The 16,912-nt window shown below is 46.3% G+C and overlaps 1 protein-coding gene across 2 annotated transcripts in view; it reads right to left on the reverse strand.

Moving 5' to 3' along the window:
• Positions 1-40: 40 nt before the first annotated feature.
• Positions 41-16,912, reverse strand: part of LOC137770871 (phosphoserine aminotransferase) — a 30,233-nt gene continuing 13,361 nt past the window's right edge. Inside the window, exons 7-9 of one of the 2 annotated variants that reach the window (XM_068553906.1) lie at positions 11,999-12,127; positions 1,890-2,027; positions 41-1,210 (exon numbers count right to left, since the gene is read on the reverse strand). In XM_068553906.1, the coding sequence (XP_068410007.1) occupies positions 1,105-1,210; positions 1,890-2,027; positions 11,999-12,127 (373 nt within the window). In that variant the 3' untranslated portion in view covers positions 41-1,104. The remainder of the gene's footprint in view (positions 1,211-1,889; positions 2,028-11,998; positions 12,128-16,912) is intronic. The other variant, XM_068553907.1, reaches the window with a different exon arrangement.

Here is a 16,912-nt window from a genome sequence, read left to right on the forward strand (position 1 = left end):
ATCTGTCTAAAAAGCATGTAAAGAAATTCATTGACAAAGATTTAGTTGTTTTAGGACTTTAATGTCCTTCGCACGGTCAACATAAAACACTGACAATGGATAAACAAGAGGGGAAAAGACTCTTCAGCAAAGATCTTCCCGAACTCATGGCATCACTGGTCAAACACCATAAAGAGAACAGTCACGTGAACAAACAGTAAGGGAGTTTAACAGAGATTTTTAGTTTAACAGCATAACTGAAAAACAAAGAACCAACCAACCAACCAACCAACCAACCGTTCTTCTACCCACTGAAAGGAAAGTAAAAGTGAATCAGGGAGCTTCCAAATCTTGTGAAGCAGCTTAGAAAGGGAGAGGGGAGGGGGAAGGGGAGGCACACAGCTGTTGAGAACGTAACACTCTAATGCACAAGGTCAAGGACCCTAACAAATTCTCAAAGTCTCAACATATATCAACAAGAACCGTATTATTAGAAATATAAATGCACAGAGATATAAATGCATAGAGATATAAACTATTTGGTATTAAAAACAGACCTTGCTACATAAACATATAGTATGTCACTTTTATCTTTATGAGAATAACAGCATAAAGAACGATCTCCAGTTTGCCTTTTAGTCTGGAACATCACAACACGGTCGGTGGTGACCTGAATTAATAGCTGCAGAATCCAGAAGACCCCACTACTGTCATCTTGCAAAGGATCAAAATTCAGCACCTAGAGGGCTCCACCCACCCTCCATGCTGTGTGTTTGTGTGTCTCTGAAAATAATAACCTGCAATTTGCATATAATTAAACTCATAGGCAGCTTTGAATATGAGATCTAGGCAGAAAAAGTAGCAGCAAAGACAACAGTAGTTAGAATTTGGTAGAAAAGCAAGAGAAGATTTTTTAAAAGCTTCCAGTTCAAGTCAGAATTAAGGTTAAGTTTCAACAGCTTAGCATAGCTGTGGATGTTTTGCTGTTCTCTGAAAAAAGAAGAAAATCTATCATAAGCATGTTCATTCGAGAAAAATACTATGTTTAGTTTTTTTAGCCATGCCCAAGTGACTTTCAATTTTGTACATTGTTCAAGGGCAGAGTGTATATTCGTTAGGATGTGCTCATAGCTGGTGCATCTCCAAAAAATTCTTCATGAAGGTTGCCAGCTTCTGGACATCTTCGATGGTGACAGCATTATACAGAGAGGCCCGAATGCCTCCCACGGACCTAGAAGAACCACAGATGCAGCCGTTAAGAACAGGAGCATCTGGTTTAACACCAGGACGACCCTCCTTCCCGTCACCAGCTCCTGAGAGAGTCACGGCACCCGAGACCACCGTGTCCAACCTCCCACCTGAAAGCCCCCGCAGGTGGCCAGGAGTTTCACACACCTCAGTCATTAGAAAATTCCTTTCTAACGCAGTGAAGGACCGTCACGCTCACATGGAACCTAGGTTAGCTCAACTCTTCGATGAGCCTGCCGTACAGGGGGCAGGGAGCGGGCAGCTATTCTCATGCGTGAGAACATACATTTTTCATGGAGCTTACAGGATTAACTACTCTCTCTGATGTTCAGGGCAGCAACAGTGATCTGTTCTTACACTGAACAGGCTTGTGCCAGCTGCACCAGAGCTGGGATGGCACCCTTTGTGCTGTCAGAGCAGAGATTTTCAAAGGTAGTTTTGACCAAAGCTCCTAGAAGGTGTGGCCCCGCCATGCTCTCGGCCGTGGAACCGTGCTAAGGGGTCTGTAAGCAGCAGCAGGAGAACCCCCGTAACAAACGGTCTTTCCCAACTAGTTACAATAACTGCTGCTCCAGGATGGGCAGGCTCCTAGATGTGTTTCCTTCAGCGTCTGAAAACTAAACCAATTCTCTGACAAGCTTCTGGATGGAACATGTACTCACCTATGCCCTTTCAGGGAGATCATATTGAGTTCAAGAGCTTTGTCGAGAAACCTTTTTTCTAAAGCATCATCTCCTTTGGTGTTGCCAATGCGGAATGGAATATTCATCCTGCTTCTATTCTGGGGCTCCACTGGACATCTGAAAAACATGGTTTTTGTTCCAGCTATTTTTCTGCAATGTGCAACTGCCATTAACAAAGCAACAGAAAAAAAAATTTTTTTTTTAATCCAAATAAACCCATTTATATATTATACTTAAGCATTCAGTAAAAGAATCACATAATTCCAGGAAAATGAATATTATTTAATAAACAGAGAGGGATATTTGTAGTGCTGTATAGGGAAAATTGATTTAGATCTAAAACTTATACCCCAAATTAACTCTATGTCAGTTATTTGGTTATAGAAATGCAAAAAGAAAAAAAAAGTAAAGCATTAGTTACAAAAAATAGTTATGCTAACATATGAAGAAACATCATAACATTGGATTACTTGGACATTTTTTGTATGTTTGAACTATTTCCTTAAGTCAGCTTCCCAGAGTAAAACTGTTGGTGTGCGCGCACACACACACACACACACACACCCCACACACACCCCACACACACACACACACAACACACACACACATACCCCCCCACACACGCACGCACACTCCCACACACACAACACACACACCCACACATACCCACGTGCACACACACACACAAACACCACACACACACACAACACACACACCCCCCACACACACACACACCCCCACACACACACCCCCCACACCCACACCCCCATGCACACACACACCCACACCCCCCACACACACACACCACACACACAACACACACACACCCACACCTCACACACACCCCCACGCACATACACACACACAACACCCACACACACACATACACACCCACGCACACAACACACACACACACAACACACAACACACACCCACGCGCACACACCCACGCGCACACACACCTACCCATGCACACACACACAAACACCACACCCCCACACACCACACCCACACAACACCCACACACACCCACACACACCCCATACACACACACCCACACACACACACACAACGCATTTACATGGTTCTTGACAGGAGTTGGGAATCAAATTCAGAACACATGTTTTGAAAAATATGAGAGTACATATTTAGAGATGGAATTAAACAAAATATCTGAACTAAAGCCCATCCAGAACATCATATATTCTGTAATTAATTACAACAGGTAAAGTTAGAAACGACCTATGTCCACCATAGAAATAAAATAAATTATAACATTTCTTTATAACTAAATATTAAGATGGCACATAAAAAGATAAATATAAAGATTAGGCTGCAAAATGGAAGTGGTTTATGATCTAACAAGTGAAAAGTTTTAGATGTTATGGCTACTCTAATTAGAGTATAAATGTGGATATAAAGATTCTAAGGAAGCAAAGAGAAATAGAAAATATTTGTGTTCAGGATGTGAGAACATGGGATAATTCTATGTTCCCTTTAATGTTATTTTAATAATATGTTATATATTTAAATATCATAATGGAGTATACTGAAATGTACAGGTGATTAGAGTAAGACTGTTCCCATCAACTTGCAATTCTATTGCCACTAGTTAGGGTGAAAGTAGACTATGAAGTAAATGTAATAAATGTGAACTGGATGCCCTAAAGCACAGCCGCTATCTAATCCAGTTTTAACTGTCAGCAACAAAAAATTTTTAAAAACCATTTTCCAGATGCAAACAAGAGATTAAAAACAGATCTGCTCCAGGACATTTATAATTTACTTAGGGAGACCACTCTTGCATATGGAACAGTGAGTTAACATTCTCTTATATGACTCATACTTAATTTCCAAGAGCCTCAGTTTCCTCATCTGAATATTGGGAATGATAATAATATCTCCATTTCATACTAGTTATGACAGTTCAGTGGTACAACATATATGAAGCTTCCAACCCATGGCAGCCACACAGCAATGTGAATGACCCTTTCTCTACAAGGCTGCAGAGAAAAAAAAATAAGTTGGTCCGAATAGTGGCTGTAAGATTTAAAAATAATGAGCAGCAGCTTTCAAAGCACTTAAAACACTGTATTGTCCCAAGCTGTGTGACCTTGAACAAGTTACTAAATCTCTCTGTTGTGCCTCTCTGATGTGAGGACTAAATGGCCACAAATTCTCTGCAGCCCTCCCAGCAAGAGGTGGGGTCTAGTGCTCCACACCTTTTGAATCTGGGCTGGCCTTGTGGACTTGCTTTGACCAAGAGACTGCAACAGGAGTGATGCAGTGCAACTTCCAAGCTGAGGCCTCAAGGGGCATGCAGCTTCTATACCTGCCCTCTTAAAACATCACTGACATGTAAGCAAGCCCGAGCTAGCCTGCTGGAAATAACAGGCCCAGCCCACAGCCAGCACCAGCTGCCAGACAGGTGAGGGGTGCCATTTTAGACTCTAGGTGAATCACCAGATGACTTTGGTTGAATAAGTGATCTCAGATGAGACCAGCAGAAGAAACCACCCCACTGAGCCCAGCCCAACCTGCTGACTGAAAAGAATCCTGAGCAAAAGAAATGGCCGTGGTTTTAAGTCACTGTCTTGAAGTGTTCTATGATGCAGAAGTAGATAACTGATAGAATTTAGAACAGTGTCTGGAACACATTCAATGCTATGTAAATAACTATTGAAGTCAATAAATGTGTCTTTTTATTCTCAGCACCTTACACAGGGCTCACACAGACTCTCAAAAATGAATGAGTCAAGTTTCACCTAGGATACGTTAGTATTTGACTTCAGTTTCTGATTTGGAAAGTAAGCAAGCCAAAATTATCTTCCATTGACAACCAAAGGAGACAAACAAAAGAAGAGATGACATGCTACTCTGGATTACAAGGAAGATATGTAACAACTCTCTCCATTTTCTCAAGCACATCCTATTTCATTCTTCCACTTCTACAGGGTGGGATTCATTAAAATTAAACAGCAAATAAAAGCAGTGTGAGGATGCCCCCATTAAAAGCTATGCTCGCCCCTCAGGGCACACACATAATTCCTGTTAAAGTTAATAGGAGTCAAATGCACATCGACGGACAGAAGAGACACAAGAAGGGAAACCAAGTATCTGGTAATAGGCTTTGAGCCTGAATTCTGGGCCCCCCTTTTCACAGGTAGTAGGTATCCTGGTTGACATTTAAATTAAAAATTTAGTGTCTACACTCTTTGATATTCTGCTGCCTCAGGCTCCCCAGGTGAGAGTCCAATTATAGAGCTGGAGCAGCAAAAAGGACATGTGACTTAAGGGGAAAAAATATTAAAAGGGGGAAGAATTAAGAACCTGGATTTACAAAGAATCTGTATTTACAGTCGTCCCCCACACATTTACCCATCCTACTGTGAACGTAGGTGGTATCATGACAGCAACAATGTCATAACAACTAGAAACTGAAGATTAAATTTGCACGGTGCCCGAGAGTGTCCCTGGTGTGGGGCTGAGGGAAGGAAGAAAAAGATGAAGGGGAATTGGCTGCTCCCAACCTAGCAAGACGGCTGTGGAGGGAATTCAAATTCCACAGGACAAGTGCTGTGGAAGCACAGAGCTGAGCAAGTAACTCTGACTGAGAGAAGGTTGAAGATTTCAGAGGAAGGGAGGTAGGAGGGGTCAGGACAGGGGGAGACAAAGGAAGGGCATCTGGCAGAGAGCTGTGTCTGCCAAGGCACAGGGGACCCCAGCAAGTTCTCTGCAGCACCTGGGGTGCTGGGTGCCTGGCTGGGGGCAGGACTGCAGACCGCAGAGGGCCCTGCAGACACGGTCTCCTGGGAACTGGATCGATCGGATCCTGGAGCAACGAGGAGCAATCAGGTCTGCACAACAAGGAGTTCTGCGTTTTAGAAAAAGCACTACGACATAGGGGCTGGAGGGTGGGGACACGGAGGGAGAGGCCTGCTAGAAAGCTCCCACAAAGAACTTTCTAGGTCAACAGAATGCGGGCTCGTGACCAAGACAGGGACACTGGGGAGTTTCAAGCATGGGCAGTAAATGTAAATGCCAATAGGGACCCAACGGTCATATAAATGAGTATAACAGGCCCAACATGCCAGACTCAGCACCAACTCCCTACGTTACCTGTTAACTGTGAGGGCCCATTCTTTACTCCCACAGAGAAACAGAGTCTCCCTTTTGCTTGAAACATACGGCCCTCCCAGTCTGCTTCTCCCACTTTCAGAGACACGTGGATTATGAAATAAGACATCTGGATTTAAATCATCTTCCCATGTTCCAATAAGGGCTCACATTGTGTGTTTTAAACCCTGTGAGCCACACTGAGCACTGCCGTGGGCTGTGCTGGACCACCGTTCCCAGGCGTTATCACTGAATCCCAGAGCGGGGGCAGGGCCTGGGGCCTGAACGAGTTGGGGGGCAGGGAGAAGGTGCCACGTTGACAGAGCGCTAGCACGGGGCCGGGTGGGCACGGAAGCAGCGGGTAATCCTGGGACTACAAAGCTTCCAGGACAGGGTCTGAGCAGCGCTCCCCAGGGAGTCTATGACGGAAGCTGATAAGGATGGTTGTGACTGGAAAAGCGGGGCCACAGTCAGTCATAGACATTTAGGAAATCCTGCATGAACAGGGCTACACAGGTTTCTTGACTCAACTTCCTAGAGCGTCTCAAGAGCTCCTGTGAATCGTGAACTCCCAAGAGAATAATTCATATAGGAACACAGTTTTCCCCAAATGCATGTGGCTGAAAAACCAACCCATTGCATCTCTGGGATGAGTATTCTAGAATGCCCACTGAGAAACCCCGGGACTTCCCAAGGTACCAGAGGGGTATGTGTGAGGGGAAAGGCACCGCCTCAGCAGGAAACAGCATCTCACAAAGGTGGTGAGGGTTAGGAGGGCGCCAAGAAAACCGCAGGCAGTTGGCAAGCGATGACAAGACGCTCATTTCAGCGGTGTCTGCTCCAAAAGACAAACCAGAAACAAGAAGGGCGTGAAGAGTGCATCCTGAGGTGAGAGAAGCCCACAAAAGAGTCACTAGGCCTCTCCTGACTGCCTAATTTTAAATAAAAAATTAACTCTAAATTTGCACACGATTAGGAAAACTAGAGTAAAAATATGAAGATCTATTCCCTTCCACAGAGGTGGTTGCCATTAACAGTCTTTTGCGCATTTTCAGGATCAGATACACAAATGTGTATACGTGTATATATGCGTGTTTCCACATGTACATATATACATATATAGTATTTACAAATACAAACATTGTGGGTTTCTAAGTGGAATAATAGACATGTCCTTTTCTACACCTGCTCTTTTTCCTTTTGACCTGATGACATATCAGGTCATCTTCCCAGTTTGCTCACAGACCTTCCCCATTCTCCACGCACACGTTACTCCATACTACGGATGGATCTTAATTTCCTTCATCAGACCCCTCCTGAAGGACACCCGGGTTGTCTCTAGATTTTCCCCGTTACGTAAGTATCCCGCATTGGACTTGTGGGTGCCCGATTTTGTGCACACTTCTGTGCAAGGCAGAGTACTGGCAGAGGGCAGGTGCCTAGAAGTCTTTGGTCAAAGAGCAACAGAGTTTTGAACTTTGATGTATGCTGCAAACCTCGCTCCAAAATTGAACACATTTTTTATACTTAACATACGCAAAGTGTGTTTGTTCCCTTGCCTACACCAGATGTTATCAGTCTTTAGAATTTCTGCTGATCAGAGGGGAAGAAAATCTCATGGTTTTAATCTGCATTTCCTAAAGAAGTTGGCCCCTCTTCAGTCGTCTATTAACCAGCTGTGTTTCTTCTGAGTTGTTTGCTCATACAGTTACAAACCACCCCCTGCCTTTTTAAAATTTGGTTATCCTTCTTCATTTATTTGTGGGTTCTTCTCTATACCAACAGTAACCTTTATATGTTAATACGCTACCAAACTTTTGTGTCTGTCATTTTGTTTTGTTTATGTCTTGAACTGTAGAAAAGTTTTAAATTTTCATGTAATTAAATATCTTTTACTTTATGGCTTCTGAGTTTTATGGCTTATTTAGGAAGGCTTCTGTACTCACTACACTTACACAGAAATTCTCTCCTGTATTTTATATTTGCTTCTTGCATTTAGTTGCATTTGCATCTTTTCGACTGACTAGAATTTGTGTATGCTGTGATGCAAATATCTAATTTCTGTATAAATGAATTATCAATGCTTCAATCAGTCAATTAGACAAAAAGTCACGTTAGACTTTAAAACTGTCTAATTTAAAATGCAATTCTCAAGTAAACATAGACCAGTTTCTGGACTTTTCCACCGATCTGTCTTTCCCTCTGCCAGTGGCTTTATACGTTAATAGATCATATGTTAACATTACATTTTATTAACGTTAACATATATGTTTAAAATGTTTCATCTATCCTTTTGCACTAACTTTTTCAGGTGAACACTGAACTGACTTCTAGATATTTACTAATTTTTGTGACTACTGCGAATGGGATCTTTCCTTGTTTTTTATTGTTATTTCTGGAGTATGGGGAAAGTAACTGACTTTTACATATTTAGACACAACTGATCACAATTCTGAACATGATCATTTCTAGTTTTTCCACTGATTCCTGCATTTTCAAAAAAAAAAAGTCATTATCATCTGTGATTTTTGTTGTTTCCTTAGTAAAGGCTCTGGAACCAGCCCCCCCGACTCTCCCCATGTTCTTATCCTGCCTGATCCCACTTCCCCACTGCACCTGACCCTAACCTGTCTGTGCTGCTGTAAAACACTGTCTGTTCACAGGGTTGTGATGACAATAAAATGTATTAATATCTGTAAAGCGCCAAGGGCTCTGCCTGCTTTATTTTATTTTGGGGTTGTCACTAGACATATCACATGCTTCCCTCTCTTTCCTAAGGTCTGGACCCCACATGAAAGTGAGAAAAGGTGACCTCAGATGTGGATATGGATTTGATCACTTCAACAGCTTTATCATATTAAAATTAATATCTAATACACATTAAACACTATGTGTCAGGAACATCCTAGGTGCTTTCCATAATAACCACAAATACTATTAAGAGCTAACCCTTAAGGAATGCTCCCTATGTGCCAAATACGGTTTCTGGTGCTTTACACAAATTACCCAGTGCAAGAGCCCATGTTCTTAACCTCTACGTTACATACTCTTTATTCACATGCATTTTCATTTAACTGCTCACCTCCCCTTCGAGGCCGTATTTCCATAGCGAAGAACTTCCTGAAAACCCAAGTGCACACAGAGACAACTAGTGAGCATCCAACTGCTAACATAGAGGAGAGAGGGAGCAAAGCCTGCTCCTGACCCTGGTAACAAGGTCCCAGAGGAACACCATGAGCCGGATCACCTTTTCTGGGCAGGCGGCCCAGGGGGTGAATGGAAGTTCCCAGAAAGAGGTTTATTTGGAAGAGGATGCAAGTTCGGGGTCAAGGCTGTTCATAAGTGAATGAGGAGTTTTGCATGGGAAGGTGATGAGATTCCTCAGATGACCTGCCTGCCACATTGGCTTCGACAGGCTGCCTTCTGGAAAATGCCAGGTTGGGTGCTTGCAGTTAAAGGATCTCAAGTGGGGGGAGAGAATTCAGGGGATTCTTGGTGTTCCTTCTATGCTTTGTTTTTAATTTCCTGGATTTCTTCTGGAGGTATCACCATGCTTTCTGTCCTCCCATTTTGTGCCTTCACATCTCCTGAGAAATATACAGAGCCAAAAGCTCATAGAAAATTGGTCTCCCCTCCACAATAGCTGCCATGTGCTCTCACTCACATTCAGATCCTGAACACTCTTATGGAGCCAGGAAAGGTGACTTATTCTTCTGGGTATCCCCAGAGCCTAGAACAAGGGTAGCACAGAGGAGTGTTCAGGCGCCATCTGCTTGATGGATGGATGGACGGACGGACGGATGGATGGATGGATGGGTAGATGGATGGGTGGGTGGGTGGATGGATGGGTAGATGGATGGGTGGGTGGGTGGATGGATGGGTAGATGGATGGGTGGGTGGATGGGTAGATAGACGAATGGATAAATGAGCTAGTGAATTAAACATGTCTTCAGACCTTTCCAAACTTTCTTTCCAATCCCAGCACGAGCCATACCCTTCAGGTAGCCCACTCTCTGCTCTCCAAACACACTATTTTCTTCCCTCGGTGCTTTGCAGAGGCCATTCCCTGCCTTCCTAAAAATTCCTAAAAGTACTTCCGCCTTCTTCTCTGCCTAATTCTTACTCCTGTCCAAGGCTCAAGCTCATGTAAAAGCCCTCCCTTCGCCTCCAGCCAAAGCAGTATCTCCCTGTCCCCAGCTCATGGCTCATTATTTAGCCCTTGGCCATGAACTCCTTGGACCATCTACTGCTGATCATGCACGCTACAATGGCTCCAGTAAGTGCTAGTGGAGTACCCTGGCCTCCTCTCTCACACGTCAGGCTCTAAAGTGGAAGATTCCCAAGGGCCAAGCCACAGAACCACAGAGCAGGCAGAAATGCACAGTGTGTACCCTTTCCCCCAGATGGCATGTGGAAGAGGACCCCAAAGGTCAAGTCATTCAGCCAAGCCAGACTCCCTGAGGGCTTGTGGCTGGGGTGTCATTGCAAGCCAAGAACTCATAGGAGCAGGCAGGCATTTAAGGGCAGAGGGGACAGCAGCAGTTAGGGCTGTCCCAAAAGTACAACCCCACCCATGGATGGTTATGGAGATGTCTTAGCAAATCTTGGGTAAAACACACAATTCTAAGGCAGGATTGAGGCACCATTTTTTTGTCCTACGAGGCCCACTAAATTCTTAAAAGAGTGAAAATTCCCTTGTTATTGTCAGCCAGATATTTTTTCTTACAACACACTGAACTCCAAAGAGTAAATGCCGCTAAGAAAGGGGTCCTGGCTTGGCAAATGAGTGTAAATGTTTACGCATGTATGTGTATAAACACACGTGCATACAGAGCATAAAGTCTGGTCCTCCCACAGCTGTCCCCTCCTTCAAGGTGGGGAAAAGCAAATGAAAACATCCTCTGTCAAGCTCCTTGTGTGCCAGGCACTGTACTAGGTACTTTATATCTGGCATTTTGGTGACAGGCCTGTTGTAGGGGGTTGAACGGTGGCCTCTGCAAAGGTTTATCCACGTGCTCACCTCCAGAACCTGTGAATGTGACCTGGAAAAAGGGTCTCTGCTGATGCAATTAAGCTAAGATCTCTAGATGAGATCAATCATCCTGGATTATCTGGGTGGACCCTAAATCCAATGACCTTGTAAGAGACAGAAGACAAGACACACAAGAAAGGAGGAGGCCATGTGAAGGCAGAGGCAGAGACTGGGCTGAGGCAGCCACAAGCCAAGGAATGCCTGAAGCCCCTGGAAGCTGGAAGAGGCAAGGAATGGATTCTTCCCTGGAGTCTCTGGAGGGAGCAAAGCCTTGCTGACAGCTTGCCTTTGAACTCCAGGACTCCAGAACACTGAAAATAAATTTCTCTTGTTTTAAGCCACCAAGCTAGTGGTACTTTGCTCTGGCAGCCCTAGGAGATCAATACCAGGCCCATACGTTCTCTGGCGTTGGTCCAGCGGTCAACACATGTTCATGAATCAATTAGTCACAAAAACATTTAACTAGGAGTCAACTCATACCAGAGCCAATTCCATTCACCAACTGCAGGCCTGGGATGGGAGCATTTGTCCTGTAATAAGCGAAAGAGTAAACTTTCCTAAAAGGGTAAATAACCCAGAGGAGGGGCCAGGAGTGGGTGTTTATACCAAGGGTCTCCAGTGAGTCCTGAGGTAAAGCTGAGAGCTTCCAGCAAGTATGTGTTTTGTCCCCAGGGGACATACAGAGGAGGTGAGGTTGGGGAGAGTGGTCTGCCCCCGGGGTCTGTGGTGTGAGAAACGTTACCACCCATTGGGAGACAGGTCCCAAAGCCCGGGATTCCTGGGAATGGGATGCAGGAGGGAAGACTTACCTAACTCATGCTCCTGAGGACTTCAGTGTCTCAGAGAAAGGTAGCTGCATCCATGCTCCAAAAGGACATGGCATATACACATTTTTAAATTCACAAGAGGCAAAATGTGAGATAAAACCCCATCAACTTACACATAGAATCCTTGAGAATTATCAACAACATCATAAATCATTTGCGACTTGATGGAGCTAAGCTTCTCCATGGCTGCTGCACCGCCGTTGTTCTTAATCCACTCCAGGACCAAGCCCATGACATAGATGCTAAAATAAAGAGTAAAAAATACATACATCCACGTAGAGAATGGACTTGAGGATACGGGGAGGGGGAAGGGTAAGCTGGGACAAAGTGAGAGAGTGGCACGGACTTATAAATACTACCAAATGTAAAATAGATAGCTAGTGGGAAGCAGCCGCATAGCACAGGGAGATCAGCTCGGTGCTTTGTGACCACCTAGAGGGGTGGGATAGGGAGGGAGGGAGGGAGACGCAAGAGGGAGGAGATATGGGGATGTATGTATATGTATAGCTGATTCACTTTGTTACACAGCAGAAACTAACACACCATTGTAAAGCAATTATACTCCAATAAAGATGTTAAAAAATAAATAAATAAATAATTTTTTAAAAAGTACATATACCCATTGAGTTCAGCTTTGCACAAGTGGAAAGACATCCAAGCAAACAGTCTGAAGTTGTACTAAAACAGACTTACTTACAAACACCCTTAGACACAGACAAGATGAAAGTGGGCCATGTGTACACCAAGGACAAGAGCGTGTCACAGAGCAAACACGAAGATCAACCCAACTCTAGGCCCCTGAGGGCCATTCAGAAAAGAGGGTTAATTAGACTCTTCACTAGAGGTCACATCGGTGCCCACCTGTCCAGCCCAAGCCCGAACGCAAACTCTTCATGACACCAGGAACACAGCTCCCTGTCTCCACCCCTGCTGACATTTTATCGCTGCCACAAGCATCCTCAGACACCTAGCTCCCCACCCCCACCAGTTAACTCTTCACTTTCTGAACGCCCACACTTCCCCTAGTTTTTACCACTGGCTCTTTATTTTCTATTCCTAGGCGCCCGTGTCTTGGGCCCTGCAGTCCTGGAAGGCTGGCAGCACAGTGCTCACCTTTCCTCCCGCAAAGCCCTGCCGCACAGCCCACCAGCGGGCGGAGGCCGGCTGGCAGAGTGCCTAAGAGCCTGGGCTCCAAGTCCCCGTCCTGACTCTAGTCCCAGAGCTGCCCCTAACAGGCTACCCAGGATTAGTCAGCCCAGTGATCCAGACCTCGACTTTCCCACCTGCACACAGGGAGGCCTACCCACCGACGCTGGACACCCAGCATTTTAGCTGCCCTGCTCTTCCTAACTCCACCCTCCCGCCCAGCAGGAGGACCCAGCGGGGTCCCTTGCTCCCCTGGTTTCAGAGTTGGACCAATCAGAGCCCTCCATAGGCTTTACTGAATTGGGAATGAGAAGAGGCAGGACTGTGTGTTGGGGAAACGGTGAGTTATGAGGTAACAGCGACAAGGAACATTTGAAGGAGGCTCATCTGAGACACAGGAGTGCAGATGGGGTGGGATTCGGGTCCCTGGTTCCGAGAGAACCCGCTGCACCTCGGCCCTTCATAGCGCTTGGGTGCATCGTCTACCGAGACAAAATATCAACTCTGTCACTTAGAGACCTCAGTGCTCTTGTGGGGACTGCAGGAAATGGGTTGGGTGAAGTGCTTAGTGCAGGGCTGGCACATGGCAGGTGTAGTTAGTAGTATCTTTACTAGTTAAGGACTCAAAACTAAGCCCAAAACACAAGACGTTGAAGAGCCGCGGATGGTTTTCCCAGTGATCTTCTGAAAGCCCCTCTGTTTAAAAGGGTGCTGAGGGGACTTCCCTGGCGGTCCAGTGGTTAAGACCCTGCACTTCCACTGCAAGGGGCACAGGTTCGATCCCGGGTCAGTGAACGATGATCCCACATGCCACGCGGCACAGCCAAAAAATTAAAAAATAATAAAATAATAAAAAATAAAAAGGTGCTGAGGGCTCTCTGTGCACCTCACTGAAAGCCCACGGGGCAGGAGCAGAGGTCTCCCGGGGAAAAGAGACCATCCTCCTCGAACTGGGAGTGTGGAAAAGGTCCGTGCTCAGCTATGGCCTCTCTCTGAGTGGGACAAAGGTCCCCCACAAGAATCTGTGCAAACTTAGTTGCTGAGCATCAGTGTCCCGCAAAGATCTGGGGTAGGGACCCCCAGACACAGCTGCCTCCTCGTTTACTTACTAACACCATGACAGGGTGGGGAGGGGAAAACGCTCGAACACCAGAAGCTTGTCCCAGGGAAGCCCAAGATACTTGACTGGCTCGTTCACTGCCTCCAGGTGCGTGGAGAATCCCGGCGTTTCTACCCCAGAAGATAGCAGAGCCCACACTGGGCTGCCCAGCGGGCACTGGGCAGGGAGCAGCCAGCACCCAGAGCCATGCGATAGCCCCTGTGGAAGCCTCCCCAGCCTGGCTCCCCAGACAGCCCTGGGAGGAAGGAGAAACGGCAGCTGGGGGCAGCGGCAAGGGAGCTCAAAGCAGAAAACAGCCTCTGAATAATTTACAGCCTCGGCTGGAGCTCTCTGGATAAAGACTGCGAAATCAGAGGGGCAAAGGAGAAAGAAGAAAGTAAGAGAAGGGAAGGACTATTCAGCGGTCCAGGACTCTCCCTTTTACTGATCAAAAAAATCCAAGGCCAGAGCTGCCATTATCCCACTTTACAGGTGAGGAAACAGGCTCAGACAGCTTTACTTGGCTAAAGTCATCTAATAAGTGGCTGAGAAAGCCAGGACTCCAACCCCAGTTGGTCTGACTCCAAAGCCCCAGCTCTTTTCACAGTAGCAAAGGCCTCTGGTTTACTAGGGGCTCCAGGACCCTCACCCACTCTCTCACCTGCCAGCGGGGCAGCCAGGCTGGCACCAAGCCACACAGACACAGCTGCCAAGAGCAGCCGCTACAGGGGCATCACAGCACACACGCGCGTGTGTGGACGTGTAGCCATGTGTTCCAGATGCGGTGCTGCCCTCCCACTTCTCTGTTCCGTAAGGTGCTCTCGAATTTCCACCTAACCCCAAACTGCTCACTCCCCCAAAGACCACAGAAACACACCCTGCCACACGATCCAAACACACCGAGCCACCTGCGGGTGCCTGCCTGCTCAACGGCTCTTTTTGGAAGCTGAGCTTCACTTCTACCTGCAGCTCTGTTACCCCAGGGCTCCCAAGCTGCTGCTATTTGATTCATCAAATCAAGGCTGCAGCAAAGGCTCAGGCCAGGTCCACAGTCCCAGCCAGACCTCAGCACCAACACACTTCCCTCTTGGTGTGTGAATCACCCCCATGCCCAGACTCACTGCCCACGCTCTCTGGCTCATCTTAATGAGATCCGAGCAGGCACAGCCAGCAGAAAGCCCACCCATTTTACACGCTGCCCAGAACCAGCACCTTCAGCCTCGGTCTACAAAGCCGCAGCGTGAGGTAGGGGGCTCAGAGGAAGCAGGCGCTCCTGGAGACCAGATGCCCCTGGAGTGGAAGGATGTCCAGCCTCGTGAGTCAGTCGACTGGAGCTTCCGATGCATTATTAACTCGTGCTGCTACCCCCATACAATCCGAAACCTTCAAAACACAGGGGCCCTAAAATGCTTATGCAGCTTTGAAACCTGGTCCCCACTCACCAGGGTTAACTTTTAACTGATGCACGGCTTCACTTCTAAAATGCCCCCGCCCCACACAGGGCAGGCACACTGTCTCAGCCTGCGCGCTAAATGACTACATGAATCACAGCAGATCCATTCTCTGGAATATCACTCAGCAGTTCAAAGGGGGAAAAAAGGCAGGCGTCTGAGCTGACATGGCAGTGTTCACAGTACATTGCTGGATAGAAAAAAGGATTCACAGAACAGCCTATATGGTAAAGTTCCATCTGCATAATTAAATATACGGCTCTGTTTGCATATGCCCTACACAGCAAGCCTTTTAACAATGGTTACCCCGCAGGCTCTGCTCGCCTTGGGAATCTTTGCCAACACCATGTGTTAATTTTTTAAGGCAACACGAAATACTCTGTGGGCACTAGGGATTAGAAAAGCACACCAGAAAGTTCCCCGGGAAACTCTCCCTGGCTGCTCTGAAGAACTAGGCCCCCTTGGCAGCCCACACTCCTATGCTGATAAGTAAGGCGGCCTGGGTCAGTGGGGTCATTTTGTTTCTTATTAGTTACTTTACCTCACACTACAGCTAGTTAGTCGTGGTAAGTAAAAATGTCTTGTGGGCTTAAAAGGGAAGTTTAGGCATCCGTTTGCTTGTCCATGAACTGGGCTTAGTGCGTTCCACTAAAGGGTTAAACAGAACGCCCACGCGGTCCTTTATTCCACCCCAATTCACTGCTCAGGGCTACAGGCAACTACAGGAAGGCTCAGTTCAAACCGCCCAGGGCCTGTGGTCACTTGGCTCGGAGTTTAAAAGAAAAAAAAGAGCTTCTTTTCAAACTTGGGACACTTTCAAGGACTTCCATGTGATACAAAGTTGCAGTGTTCTGGGCGCCTTGCCCCCTTACATCTAGGGCCTGGGGAGGGTGTTCTACACAAAGCTTCCTCTCTCCATGCACTGCTCATTCTCACTGCCTGAGCTACAAGTTTCTAATCTTGAAAGCTGAAGTACCCCAAATGAAATCTAAGTTTTTCAAGTCATAGATTTAGGGTAACTACTCAATTATACAGACTTACTTTTTCTGGTTTTTAAATTTCTTTTAAAATAGATTTGTTTTATTTATTTATTTATTTATTGGCTGCGTTGGGTCTTCCGTGGCTGTGCACGGGCTTTCTCTAGTTGCTGAGGGCCTCTCACTGCGGTGGCTTCTCTTGTTGCGGAACACAGGCTCCAGGCACACGGGCTTCAGCAGTTGTGGCTCACGGGCTTAGCTGCTCTGCGGCATGTGGGATCTTCCCGGACCAGGGCTCGAACCTGTGTCCCCTGCATTGGCAGGCAGATTCTTAACCACTGTGCCACCAGGGAA

This window comes from Eschrichtius robustus, chromosome 10 (assembly GCF_028021215.1).
Source record: "Eschrichtius robustus isolate mEscRob2 chromosome 10, mEscRob2.pri, whole genome shotgun sequence".
Lineage (NCBI taxonomy): Eukaryota > Metazoa > Chordata > Mammalia > Artiodactyla > Eschrichtiidae > Eschrichtius > Eschrichtius robustus.